This window comes from Anser brachyrhynchus (assembly GCF_964034855.1).
Source record: "Anser brachyrhynchus genome assembly, chromosome: 14".
NCBI lineage: Eukaryota > Metazoa > Chordata > Aves > Anseriformes > Anatidae > Anser > Anser brachyrhynchus.
The window spans coordinates 11,300,077-11,314,685 of NC_137709.1; the positions used below are offsets into that span (position 1 = coordinate 11,300,077).

At 39.6% G+C, this 14,609-nt stretch overlaps 1 protein-coding gene across 16 annotated transcripts in view; it reads right to left on the bottom strand.

Moving 5' to 3' along the window:
• ANKHD1 (ankyrin repeat and KH domain containing 1) overlaps positions 1 to 14,609 on the bottom strand; it is a 119,789-nt gene that overhangs the window by 93,233 nt on the left and 11,947 nt on the right. For 15 of the 16 annotated variants that reach the window (XM_080554869.1, XM_080554871.1, XM_080554879.1 and 12 more), the window contains exon 2: positions 11,409 to 11,562. In XM_080554869.1, coding sequence (XP_080410995.1) covers positions 11,409 to 11,562 — 154 coding nt within the window. Of the gene's footprint in view, positions 1 to 11,408; positions 11,563 to 14,422; positions 14,462 to 14,609 lie in introns of those variants that run through there. The other variant, XM_080554867.1, reaches the window with a different exon arrangement.

Below are 14,609 nucleotides of genomic sequence, written 5' to 3' on the forward strand. Positions count from 1 at the left end.
CACACACCCACCTACCCTGAATGCCTTAGAAAAAAAACCTCTACAAGAAAAGTCCAGGAGATTCATCCCATCATGTTTTTAATTCCTTGGGATATCCTCTTAAAATTCAAAAAAAATACATCAATCAAAAAACAAAGAGGAAGGCAACATAAGGCTGTCAAGAGATGCTCTTTCACCTAAGTCTATATCTAACAAATTCAGACAGTTCTGCTTCATCAGATGGAGGTTTTTGTCCATCAGAGGTCACAGAATCAAACACACAGCATCACAAAGAGCAAGCTTTACTACGTTTGTTTGGAGCACAGTGTTGAGAGAAGTTGTAATAAGCATTAATCACATGGATCACTTACAGATGAAGTTGTTTCAAATGATAGAAAGATTTAGCAGATTAAGATTTTAGTAAAGCAAACTTCTTCCATCATTCCCCTCCAGACCTTTGTTCTTATCTGTACAAGAAACTAAAATGAAGTTGTTCTTCCTTGTATTCTATCTACAGCCTAGGCAGATCAGGCACTCGATATGCTCACTGTAAGAGAAGGCTATTAGCCAAAAGCATGGCCACAAGGACATTTTTCCTCTTTTCATTCCCACCTACTCCTTTCCCTGTAAAGGCTTCTAAAACATGGTGCTTGCTTGTTCTGGCAAAGCCAGACGAAACCAACTAGAAGTCAGGCCAGGCTGGTTAGTCTGTTCTCTCTAGCTGTGTCCTTCCTCTGTTACTCGAAAGCCGTACAATTCTTTGAAAGCAACGATAGAACTTTAGCCTTTATAATGATTCCGAGTCAAGGCTTTCTTCTCAAAGGACATATTCAAACAGAAATATCAACAAATACATATAGACATACAAAAATAATCAGCTGCACAAATACAGAATAGCTTGTTCAGGTAAGTTTTCTGAAGAGTATTGGTAGACTTATTCAAGGTCAAATTCAACCTGTAAATCAACATTTTCCCCTGCAAAGAGACAGTCAACAAAATGTGATAGATAAACAAAAGCACATCTTGCAGGACAGATGAAGTAATACTCCTACTCTCTATGAATCACTAGAGCTCAACTTCAGTAATGTTACTAAACTGGGGCGACAAGCCCTGAAGAACACAGATCGCATACAGAGACTCCAGAGAACAAGAACAGAAAAGTCTAGCTGGAATGAAAATGAACTGAACTCAGATATGGTGCACAAAGCCAGAAGCTAAAGCAACTGCACCAAAAAAAAAAAAAGATCAAATGCTTTACTAGGACAACTTCCTTCTCTTCCTCATGAAGTCCTTCCAAAGCAGTTTAGTGTTTCCTTGACACCCAAGTTACATATTTTAGCACAAAGAAGTTTTTTCTAAGTATCAGTCCTCAGTCTTAAGGGCTGCAATTGGCTCAGCACGCCGGGAGCTTCCAGTGCTGGAAATGGTTTGTCTAACCAGTTCTTAAAGCCACCTGTCAGGAACGGCACAGACATGGCTGAGGCTGCCTGGGGAAAAGGAAGAGAAGGAGATAAACCTAGATTTGAGATTTCTTTCAGCCCTATTATTAAGTTTTAAGAAGCTGTGCAAAACATGAGTAAAAGGTAATGGCTAAACAAGAAGTTAACAGTGGTGGTGTAGAGATAATGCTTTTTTACACGGTGGAAAAAAGCCTTTACAGAACTGCACTGTACTTTGTTTCCACAGCAAGTATTTTCCTGATGGATAAAACAAGGATAAATTTCTGCAATGCATTTTTAATTAAGTTTATCAGAATGTGTCTAATCTTCAAATATTTAAATACTTCATATTCATAAATATTATTAAAAGAAGCATTTAAAGAATGTTTCAGCAAGTTTAGGATAAAAAGCTACCTATTAAAAACAGTATTGACAAAAAAAAGTGTGCAAGATGCTTAACATATTACAGCTTGTTTTAAATAAACTTTCAAAATAAAGTCTTTAGAATTTATAATAGGAAATGTGCTATAGGAAATGTGCTATATAGGAAAAGTGCTCAGGTCCTATTGCAAAAAAAAAAGACCTCTTGATCCCTCAAGAAGAACCAAGAACGAGTGGTAATATATTTCGTGTATTTTTATTTTTTCATTAGTCTGGCAAAAAATAGTCTAACTTTCTAGAAATAAACAGAATTTGATCATTTACACTATGCATATTTTATCTTATTTTTACTAGAAACTAGTATGTACTGTGATTACTCCCTAAATATAAAATAGCAGTATTTTGTCAGAGGTGACTTACCAATTGAAAAGAGGATCAGCTATATCTGTTTCACCACAATACCACAATATTCAGTACAGCTATAAAACTGATAGAACAATGTGTTATTGTAAGTACACCAAGAAGAGGTCAGTTTATTCTTCGCTAGTCTCCTGAGCCACTTGTCACAGTACAGAGACGAGAAGGTTTAAGCAACTCTTAGAAAGGTATCAGGCAGCCTTGATTCAAATGTACTTGTTACATCTCACAGCCTACTGCCATTCAGCCCCAGAATGGGTGGCTTCCCATACAGGCTACCACGAGCCTGACTTACCAGTCTGTCTTGTGTAGAGTTAAGTGGCTGGCACTAATTACTGCAATCACAGCTCATCATTAAGTTCCAGAAAGTCAAATAAAACTGAAATCTTACTGGGGAGATTCAGATCCTATTTCTGCACAGAAAACAAGCATAACCACAGACCTCTATCCTGCCTGTGTAACCGAGTTACTTATAAACACGTCTTCTTGCAGGAGATACAAGCAAGAGACAGGCTTTTCCACCTTCTCACTCCTTTCCCCCTGTGCTGATGCACTTGGGGAGAAGAGCTATGTTTCGATGAACCCCAACTTGCAAGCACAGTACCTGCTTCATTTCACACCGTTACCATCTGCGCTCATCTCTTACACAGGCATCACAAAAAGAATCATACCACAGAATCATAGAACGGCCTGGATTGAAAAGGACATTAAAGATCATCTAGCTTCAACCCCCCCCTGCTCTGGGCAGGGTTGCCAACCACTAGAGCAGGCTGCCCAGAGCCGCATCCAGCCTGGCCTTGAATGCCTCCAGGGATGGGGCATCCACAACCTCTCCGGGCAACCTGTTCCAGTGCCTCACCACCCTCCGAGTGAAAAAACTTTCTCCTGATTTCCAACCTAAATCTCCCCTGTCTTAATTTAAAACTGTTCCGCCTTGTCCTATCACTATCAACACATGTAAACAGGCACATAAACGTAGCAGAACACAGCAGAAATACACCACACACAACTAAGACACATTCTGTTGTAAGATACTTGGGGCAGCAGTAACATTTACCAGCATTTCAGCTTCAAGTAACCTGTGGTTTGAGCTAGTGTTCTTTTTCTTTCTGTACATGGTTAATATCACATAGCCACATAACTATCTTGCATGTGGTATTGCTGTGCACTACCTTTATTCACATAACATTTACATAACTATCTTTATTTATATAACAAGCATAAAACTCAAGATGACCAAAATAGAGTTTTTTTTTTTATGTTTTCATATATTGCTTCAATATATTGCCAACAGAGTCTTAGTACCTGGCCCACAAGAGCCCCCCCTAACCCTGTGCAGGGCACCAGCTCCCCAGCGCAGGCCGCGGTACTGCACACCTCGCTCCGAGCCAGCTGCTGCACCACAAAGCCCCAGCGTAAGCTTCTTTACGCCCCTGTGAAGCCTGAACACGGTATTTCCACTTTCATTAGTGAAGGAAGCATGCGCATCCTAGTCTAGGATTCCCACTCAGTACTGGCTGAACTCCGTTTCAATCCCGTGTTAAGGACTGTCAATAAAGCACCAGCTCTTTTCTCCTGCCTGAACTGTCCCCACTTTCAACCTTTGGCTGGGGCTGCTTGAAGCACTAATATAACAAGACGCCCTCAAAATAATACCAACTGGAAAAAAGCTTTTAACCAGAAATATCCCCGTATTAGAACAGGAGAGTGAAATGGATTTCGCCTCGCAGATGGATCCAACTTGCATAAAAAACAAGACAGAAGTAAAACAGGAAGGAGAAGTTAATAAAAAACGCACCTATGACCTCAAATAAAAACATATAAAAAAAGAATTGTGCAAGTTGTATACAGTAGTCATAAAACACTAGTTGATTAACAGTGACCACTTATGCACAGCAGTTAACTAAAAAGACTGAACAGTACCCTGGCCAGTGTTCTCTAACTTCAGAAGTCAAAGGTTTTAACTGATCATTTTTTCTCTTCCCACCACCACATCCCGCAAGGAAAAGTTAAAATCTTGGAATCATATTTGTCAAAGAAAAGAATTCCCAAAACATAACTTTCAGATCAAATATGATAACGTAGCTGTCTGACGCCTAGAAGCATCAATTTAAGTGTTAAAATTAAACTGTTCTTCACAGCAAAATCCAACTGAAAAAGAATCCAAAAACATGAAGTCGATACAGTTCAAAACCCTTTCCAAATATGGAAGTTAATTTTTCTAAGCACAGGAGTAGACCGGACTTTTTCTAATCTAAATGACTAATAGATTAGAAAAATATTTCAATCATGCAAAACCTTAGCAAAATTTAATATTAATAATTACATGCACAAAACTCAGTTTATACAACTTAATCAAAAGCACAACACATCTGTAAGTTTCACATACCATATATTCCTTCCCATTCTGAATCTTTAGATGGTGAAGAAAGAAAATGAGCAAGTCACTGTAATATGTCAATATCTCAAAGGGCAGAAGTATTCCAGTTACAAAGCACTAGTGATTTTAATAGTAGCACAGCCCTGATTTCTAAAGGAACTCAGGGAATGAAGCCCATTGAGGCCATCTTGATGAAAACTGTTTCCCTTGTTTGATACGTATACCACAATGATTTAAACAAGTATTTCAGACCAAAGCAAATCAGGGTGAAAAGTCTGTCTTTCTTTAAAAATAAAGAACAAAACGGTTGCTTGGACTAAAGAAAGACTTTTGCCATGTTGAAGAAGCCTAAACACACTTTAAATTTGTTACATTTGTTACTGCTGTAATTTAACAATAAAGCCTCATCTTTGCTCCAATCTCAGCAATCCCTTCTTAGATTCCTCTAATAAAGGCCCAGTTTTTCTTTTTTAAAATCAATAATACTGACACAAATCTAGAAGTGTATTCATTACATACCACAAGTACAGATGTGCAGTCATTAAACTGATAAACAATCATCCATGTTTTCTGCAGCCCCCAAATTCTAAAATTTGAAGTGAAACTTGGATAACCCTTTAGAGGTTAAGTTTCTAATGCATGAGATGCTCACCTATATTTAAAAACCAGAAGTAAGTTACTCATCAACTCTAAGAAAAGAAATACCAGATCCAAATTATGAATCTTTTTATCATAAATATGATCAAAATATTTACCTAGCCCAGTCTCCAACACTTTCCAAAGGGTGTCTCTGATGCAGGATGAAAGCAAGCCATGAAACTTTCGAATTGTTCATTTAGACCACGTACACACTGCCCGGTAGTGCTGGATCACAAATCTATTTTGTTACATTCGAGCTCTCTAATGTTGGGTGATTTTTATTTATTTTACATCAGCTTTGCTGTAAAAAGTGCCATTAGTGAATAATGAATGGTTTTGCTCACATCACAAAAAGCATGTCGAGTGGGTAAATACAGAGCTATATAAAGAGACACACTGGAAAGCACTTAATTTTACAGTTGTTGAATCTAACTCTACCCTCTCAGTTTATCCTAAAGTGGGCAGATTTGATCTGGGCCCATTCTTACTTTGACCTGTGTTCTCTATTTCCACTAAGTAGGCGATTAGTTCCAGAACTAAAGTTCTGGAACTGGAAAGCCCCAGTTCCAGAACATACAACCTCCTCGGTCTCCAGCACGGCAGCCTGCTACCTGATACTCACACAGAACCACTTGCACTCCGGTTTGTGCCCACTGCCTCTTTTAAAGACATGCTTGTTGCAGTAACAGACACTTGTTTAAAAAAATAAAATCACTTCCCTTTGACCATTTATTCAAACAGAGTTACACTACATTTGATCTCCTAAAGTCTCAAACACACCAAACTTCATTTATTTGATGGTCTCCAGCCACCTTTTAGTCTTATATACAGCCTTTTCTGTTGAAATACAACTTGCTCTCTGAACATAATAATGGACTACTCACATCTGTTTCATTAACCCTTGGCTGAAGAAGGTTCCTCTCCAAAATACCCTAATCTTCCTCACAAGTCTCTTCATGACTAATAGTAGGATTTTTGAAGAAGTCACTCATGAAATCGTGCAAGCCATCTTACTACCCAAGTCTATGACAGGCCCTAAGCAAACTTGTATTCACAATTCCTATGTCAGAAGTACCAACGTACCTGCAGCTAAGACTGAAGACTTATTCCTAGTGCTGCCCACATGGTTACTGCCAAGGGGTGCTTATGTCAGGTAGACGCTGAGCTGGCAAGGGGCAGTTCGTTTTCTGTTTCCTTTAACACAATACATTGTGTGCTAATACAGCTCCTCCCTATATACATATTCAACAGGAATAAAAAGTGTTCTTAACACTACAAGAAAAAAATTCTTCACCGCTTTCTTCTACATCTGTTTTTTGATGCTTCATTGTCAAAGTGCTTCAAAATTCCAACTGATCGGAACCATGCTCAAAAGATCTGCCGTTAAGTACGCAGGTACCCAAGCTATTTCCTCAAGTTATAAAACAATTCAGCAGTGTCCTATATCGCTTCCCAAAAAACTCAGCAAAACCACGCTGGAACGCTATGAAAAGGGTGTTTTAACTGCAGTGATTAACATTGACATTTTACAACTTTGTGGTATTCCATGTTTCAGGTGCTGAAAGCACCAAACAAGCATCCAAGACTTTTATTTGACCACGTGCTTCAACCAATACCTCTCTTTCCTCTTTAAAAGACACCTGTACTCCCCTAAAGAGCCCTGCACTATGTTAAGTAAATCATTTTCCCTTCCTGATGCCTATAAAAGGAGGGGCCAGAACATGAAACAGCTTTAACCTGCCAAATCTTCCCCAGCTCTTTGGAGCGGAGTTTGTCCTTGTAAGAACATGTGCTGAGGGACCCGCTGAAGAATCTGCCAAGAGCAGCAAGAGCTCTGGTCCCTTCTGATGTACCAGGATGGATAAGAGAGGGTAAAGGACTCATATACACAAGTGTTATACCCACACTGTATATAATATATGTATATAATGTATATAATGTAATATAAAATATATATATGTATATAAGTGTTATATTCACAGCAGCAAAGCGCTCATCTTCCAACAGCCAACTATTGTCTCTAAAAAAAATAAATTTAATAGGTAGCCTTACTGAAGATCCACAAAAGGAACCACGGTTCTTTAGAGCTGGAATATTATTTTAGGAAACCAACATTACCCTAATTAACAGCGGACCTGAATGTTTCTAGTGCAGAACATGAATCCAGCATCAAAATAAGATGATGACTAAAATAAGATGAAGACTAAGAATCAATTTAATTACAGTCTGAAAAAATTAAATGTCTCAAAACAGCAGTGTTCCCTTTCACTTTCTCTTTCCATAGATTAATTTAGTTATAAATCCCTTTTTTACTACTAGGAGTCAAAACTGACGAGACTTCGCTTGAGACCAGCAAAAGACTTGGCTTGTTTAGGATAGCTTCCCAAACAACAGGATTCAGTTCTTTTGCTGAAGATCAACACAACTCATTTATGACCTTCATACTTCTGCTTCAGAACAGTACAGTGTCTCAGACTTCAGAATTTAAAGCTAGTTTGTTGGGTTTATTTCTCAAAAAATACAATCACTTGAAATTGTTTAAAGATAGCTTTTCATTAACAAGGTGATTGTGCTTTGCTTAAACAGACTACAGAAGCCTGGCTGTCATAAATAAAGCTAATTAGCCAGGTTTTCAGAGGGCCTAGCAAATGTAGCGAATCTAGCCAATGTTTGCATGTGTGTGTGTATGCATATTTAGTGTGTATGTATGTGTATTTACTGCTCTGTTAAAGTGGAGCAGGGCACGGCCGTAACACTACAAATTCTAAGACTGTCCCCACTCAGCATCTGAGAACACAAAATATTTTAAGTCATCCTGAAAACAGGAATAGAATAAAAACTAAACTGTGAAAAAAAAAATCCAGCACTACATCGTGATGGGTAATTATGATGTACAGAAATACTCGTAAGCAGTTCAACTCAGCTCACATCACTACACCTTCACATGCAGGTCTACAGGGCTCACAAATCAAAACAGCTGCTAAAAAATTAAAAAAAAAAAAAGACAGAATGGTTGAAGAAAATTTCTGCATATGTAATTTGAAAAAGAGTATTTCATCTGGCTGCAGTTGCTAGAACTAACTTTCCAGAATGAATAACCAACATGCTCACGTGAGATCTGAGCATTAAGGGATTTGGGAACAGTAAGCAGAACTAGTTTTGCAAGTCATTAAATGCTAAGGACACAGCCTGAACCCTGCATGTGAGAAATACTACGAAATCTGAGACATGAAACACACGGCTGACTGTACTGCAGGTTGCAAGTTAAGATCAAGCCTCCTGCAGGAGGGGGTAAATCACAACAAAGAAAGCCGAGCTGCCCTGGAAACCACATCAGACAAGCTGTAGCTTAACTACTTGTTCTAGCAGCAGTGCTGCCATCTACTTTTTGCAAGCTATACTTAATGTTGGGGAATGAAGTGTGACTAAAACATGACTAACAGGAGAAATCACCTTTATTGCCAAACTGCAAAACAATACAGAAATCACAGCATTAGGTCATTTTGTTGCCATGATGGAAACCTGAACAGCTCATTTAAGGCTAGAAAGGGTGTTTTCAGTCAAGCCAGTCAGATGAGTGTGACCCCCCCCCCCAATGAAGCTATTTAGAACACCTCCCAGAAACACAAGCTTATTTTTCAGTCACCTTCAACTTAAGTCTTATCAATAAGCTACCAGGTTCTCAGTGTTTCCTCTGGATATTTTTACTAAGTATTTTTTTAAACCAATGATATTTCTAGTATTTGAACTCACAGTGGGAAAGACAAGTACGCCTTAACTAGGAAACTTTCTCCCAAGTGTTTTCAATCTTTCAACCGCAAAAATTAATCAAGAGGCATTAATTTCATCCCATCTTTTTACAGGAGATGGAGCCAACAAACAAAAGCCCTCCAACAGGCTTGTTCTTCTTTCCGGATTCTGTTCTGTCCATTTTCTACATCTCTACTCCAAGCACAGGAGGAAATCAAAGCACAGGAATCTCAGATTAAAAACAAATTAGTTAATCCAGAGGACAAGTTGCAAACTGCTATTTAGAAACCTGAAGAAAGCATTCTCACAGACATTATAAGAAGCAATGGTACATCCTAGATTTATTATATACTGTGAACTCATTTCGAACACTGCAAACCTAGATGGAAACCATCAGAGACCAGCTACCCTCATAACACTAGCCATCAGACATCTTCACTGACAATTTCTAAGTCTAGCAATAGGCTTTTGGACACATCAGTCATTAGGTACCTGAGAACTGCAACAGATCCAATTATTCATATTTGGGTTTTCAGAGAATCCCAGATATATTCTATCTTTCCTGCAAAGCAAAGTTTGGTCCACAAGAACTACATTCAGTTGGATTAAGTTCAGAGATCCATCATTAATTAAGGTGCTGCAATTTTCTGCTGACAAAAGCTACACTTTTTTTTTAAAAAAAATCAAAATGCAAAGAGACCAAAATAAGTCCCCTGCCCCCTTTCATAGAATGTCTCAGGTTGGGAGGGGCCTTAAAGATCATCTTGTTCCAATCCACCTGCCATGGGCAGGGATGCCACCCACTAGATCAGGTTGCCCAGGGCCTCATCCAACCCCATCTTGAACACCTCCAGGGTTGGGGCATCCACAGGTTCTCAGGGCAACCTGTTCCAGTGCCTCGCCACATCCTGAATGAAGAACTTCCTCCTAGTAACTAATCTAAATCTCCTCTCTTTTGGTTTAAAACCATTAGCCTTGTCCTAACGTTATCTGACCAAGGAAAAAGTTGCTTTCCGTCTTTTTTATAAGTCCTCTTTAGTATTGAAAAGTTGCAATAAGGTCACCCCTTAGCCTCCTCTTCTTCAGGCTGAATGTTCCCAGCTCTCTCGGTCTTTCTTTGTAGGAGAGGTGCTCCAGCCCTTTGATTAACATTGTGGTCCTCCTCTGCACTCCCTCTAACAGACCCACTTCCTTCTTGTGCTGGGGGCGCCAGACCTGGATGCAGGACTGCAAGTGTGGCCTCATGAGGGCAGAGCAGAGGGGGACCATCACCTCCCTCCACCTGCTGGCCGCTCCTCTGTTGATGCAGCCCAGGGTGCAGTTGGCCTTCTGGGCTGCAAGCACACACTGCTGGCTCATGTCGAGTTTTTCACCCACCAGAACCCCCAGGTCTTCCTCTGCAGGGCTGCTCTCAATGAGTTCTTCTCCCGGTCTGTCCTCATTGCTGGGGTTGCTCTGACCCAGGTGCAGCACCTTGCACTTGGCCTTGTGGAACCTCATTAGGTTCATGCAGGCCCACTTCTCAAACTTTGCATCCTCAGATTGAAATTCTCCTTTTAAGACTGTAGATAGCTTAACATCTAAACACCTACAAATAAATGCTATTTTATCTACCTCTTAAGGGTATTCAAAGCTAATGCCTGAAAACTCCAACTTCAGCACAAGACTACTAGTCTGAGTATGCACTCAATGATCAAACAGTATTTTTTTCAAAGCAGGGTGTTTTTTCATTGGAAATTTGAAAAAGACTTGATTTCCTATTTCATTGCAAGTATCTGAGCCACAAAATTTAGAAAGACTTGATTAGTCAAGCCATTTCACCGTAAAAGTAACTAATGTGGTGGCACTGTGTTTATCTAGTCTGGTTCTGTAACGTGAACATTAAACATGCATTTTCCAACAGCTATATCTCAAAACTACAGAATAGAAAAAGATTTTTATGGAAGTCAAAATAGAAACCAGTATTTCACCTGTAAATTTCATAGAATAGAATCAAAGAATGGCTTCGGTTGGAAGGGACCTTAAAGATCATCTAGTTCCAACCCCCCTGCCATAGGCAGGAATTTCTGAAGTAGTAAATTAATAATTATATATTGACGAAAGCAGCATAAAGAAAAACATAACTTTAGCAGGTCTACTTCCTTCCATCCTTTCCTCTGTAACCCTCCCTCTGGTAATATGTAATATTCTCTGATCAATGAAATACCACTTAATTCAAACAAACTTTTCCAACCTTATGCTCACAGAAACGGTGAACTAAGCAACCCTCAACACCTGTAAGAATTATGGGCTTATTGTTATTCTCAGCTCCTCATCATCACAGTAAGCTTCCAGACTTGTGAATACTTTACGAGGGTCAAAATTTACAGGTTGCCAGATCGGTGTGCAAGTTGGTTTCAGAAAAAAAATACTGCACAAAATACCTGCTGCCTCCAGTAAGGCTTCTAGTCTTGCTTGTGTTTCTGGATCCACAGTTCTCAGGTCTGCACCTTCTGCAGCACTCGATAAGAACAACTCCGATGTGGTTTTAAGTACTGGGTTATCAAGATCTTCTTGGTCCAAAATAAACGATTCAACCTGTTTGTGAAGTCAAAGAAAAAACAATTTTACAATTTTTGACATTTTATAATAAACTTAAAATATTAAAAAATCTACAGAATAACTTAAACCATTACTATGACAGTACAGTTAACTGTACAGATTATCGGATAGAACCTTAGAAGTAATTTGGTCAACTCACTGAAAAGGTAGCTGAAGAAATCACTAAAGAAAAAACTCAGCATGAGAAACAGCGTATCAACAGCTTAATTAACAAGAGCTGAGGCTACAGCAAGGGCCACTCAGATTAAACACTGGAAAAATGTTATGGATGTTTGCACTGTTAACCACCAGAACAGACTGCTACAAGAGGATGTAGCATCTCTGCCACCAGGAGTCCGTCTACCTCGTTATTAAAAACAAAAAGCAGGTATGAGGCTCAGCCATACCGAAGTCATTACTATCTGAGAGCCAGGGAGGGACTGAAAGATTTCCTAAAACACTTTTCAGCTCCCTTTTGAAAGTAACTTCAACTAATGCAACACAGGGATTTTGTTTGAGGAGAAAAAAAGACAGTCAACTACAATTCAAACCAAAACATCTGTTCCCACACTGACACTTAAAACCAGTCACCAATGTTTCCTAGACAAGAAGAGATACGTAGAACAATTAAGCAAGCAGGTATTCCAACTAAGTAGCAATAATGCTGTCCCACCACTGGTCCACGTCATCTCAAAACACAAGCTCATGGAATTACTCAACATAACACACTGTGCTTTAAGGACAGCTTGCCAGAATAAACAAGGAGGATACCTGACTCATACGCTAATGGGAGCACAACTACATTTCAGAATCTGTCTCAAGTTCAGGCGTAACTCCCTCTATTTTCAGCAACGTTTTAAAATGAAAACGTGGACGCTATCTCAATTAGAAATTACCTGCTCAAGGCTACTGGTGCCTTCAGTATCCCTCAGAAATGAGACAAATTTCTGTCCTTTCTAACTTCACATCCCAACCTCATTTTCGTTTCTCTTCCCCTAATTTTTCCCACTGTCTTTCTCATGCCAGTGGTAACCTACCACCATATTCAGTAAGATCACACACCGCCTTAATGCTCCAAAAATCCAGATCAGGCCATCTACAAACTCAGGAAAGTGCCCTATTGTATGAAGGATGTTCGTGGGTCTGGAGAGCTACAGGTGACATTGCTCTCAAAAGCAACTGTTGTTAATTTCTTTTTGATATGTAAATGTTCTGTAACATTATCTCCTAGCCTCCAATCCAATAATCGTTAGGGCAGTGAAATGCAATGTTAACATAAGAATACAAAGAATTATATTCATGGGAGAAGGGGGGAAGAGTAGCTTTTAGGAATACAGATCACTAGTTGCACATCTCAGGGGATCTGCATAATATTGGCTAAAGGTATTTCACCTCGCGTGCCAACACACAAACATTAAAGGTAGGACAGCAGGCTATGGCTCAGGGCTTTAAGCAGCAAGACCTCTAATTCAGTCCAAACGAGATACAACACTCCTAAAAATAGAGTATTGTTTCATTGTGAGAAAGAGCTGAAGGTTACAAAAGCAGAAAAGCAGTGACCTGAACCAGGGATGCACATTTTTACTACAAACAGAAGAACTTATGACACACAGCAAAAGGTATTCGCACACGATGACTCCCCTCTGCAGAACTCAACTTTCAGTTTCTGTTCACCTAGCCAGTTTAAGGACTCCTTGCTGCCATAAGGCCTGATGCAAAGATAGCTTGTGGAGAAGCTCACGCTTGTACACAGGAGTGCTTCGGGGTATTTCATTATTCTCCACTAAGACTACACCAGGCCCATTTTGCTGCACCAATATGCAGCAAATATTATTCCTATTGCAACGTTTGCATGACTGGTAGAAAAACCCCACCATGTACAACAGCGACTATCCACTACATAGAGCTGAGGGCTACATACAGGCAGGTATATTGCATGCCAACAGATGGGTTCTTTTTCCTTCCCACTTACCCTGATAACAGCAGTCCTCCCCTTTGAAGGCATACCAAAAGGAAGGACGATGCTACTTACCACTGAAGCAGCCACACAAATACTCCAGAAACTTTCAAACTGCCTTCTGGCAAGCTTAGCCTTCAGCCTCACGATATCCTACGCAAAGGCACACGTTCAGCATCAAACCTTAGGTTTTGATTTTTTTTTCATGTTTAATAATGTATATATTTGTGTTGTGGATACGGTAAGCATGAAAATAGTGAAAATCCACATGCAACTTGTTTAAGCAACTGTGCCATTGCCAATCTTTCAAAATGGGTTTCAATGAATTTCCAAGTCAGAACATACGATGTTTCTGTACACGGACAGAATTTCCCACTCAGGCATGGCTACAGAGGATGCACAGCTGGACACCTTATCACTACCAGCAGAGTAAAAAACTGTCTTATTAACTTGTGAATGAAAGTGACCTGTGATGGTTACATCACCACCACATGGTACCAAATATATCCAACAAGTTTTAAATTTAAATAAACGGGGAAAAACAAACAAACAAACAAAAAAACCACCACCACCACACATATTTCAGGAAGACTTCATAGAGTGCTCATGTTGCAAAATTTAGATGCTCCACTTTACCCTAATGAGATCTGTAGGCAAAGCGAGAGGGTCACTGGTCACTGCACTATTCTTGGATTATTTTTTGAGCTGCTTTGGACAGCAGTAGTTGATAAGCATCTTATTTGGAAAGACTCCTTAGGAATACATGGATTCAACATGTCATCCTAATTCCCAATATAATTACGACTAGCAATAATTCCCGATCAAAAACTCCAAGAAGCATTGCAAGCTGCTAGCTGTGTGGGACATGAGGACAGTGCACTAAACATCAGTGCAACTCACCATACCGCGATCTTTCACATCCATCCAGAGAAATGATGGAGCTTTCCTGAAGCTCTGCCAAAGACTGCAGCGATCTCACAGCTCTGCAGATCCAGTTACATTCCTGGTTGCTCACTCCGTAACAGCCACATTCACAGATCTTTGTACTCAACTACATCAGTATTTATACATTAATACCATGATTGGG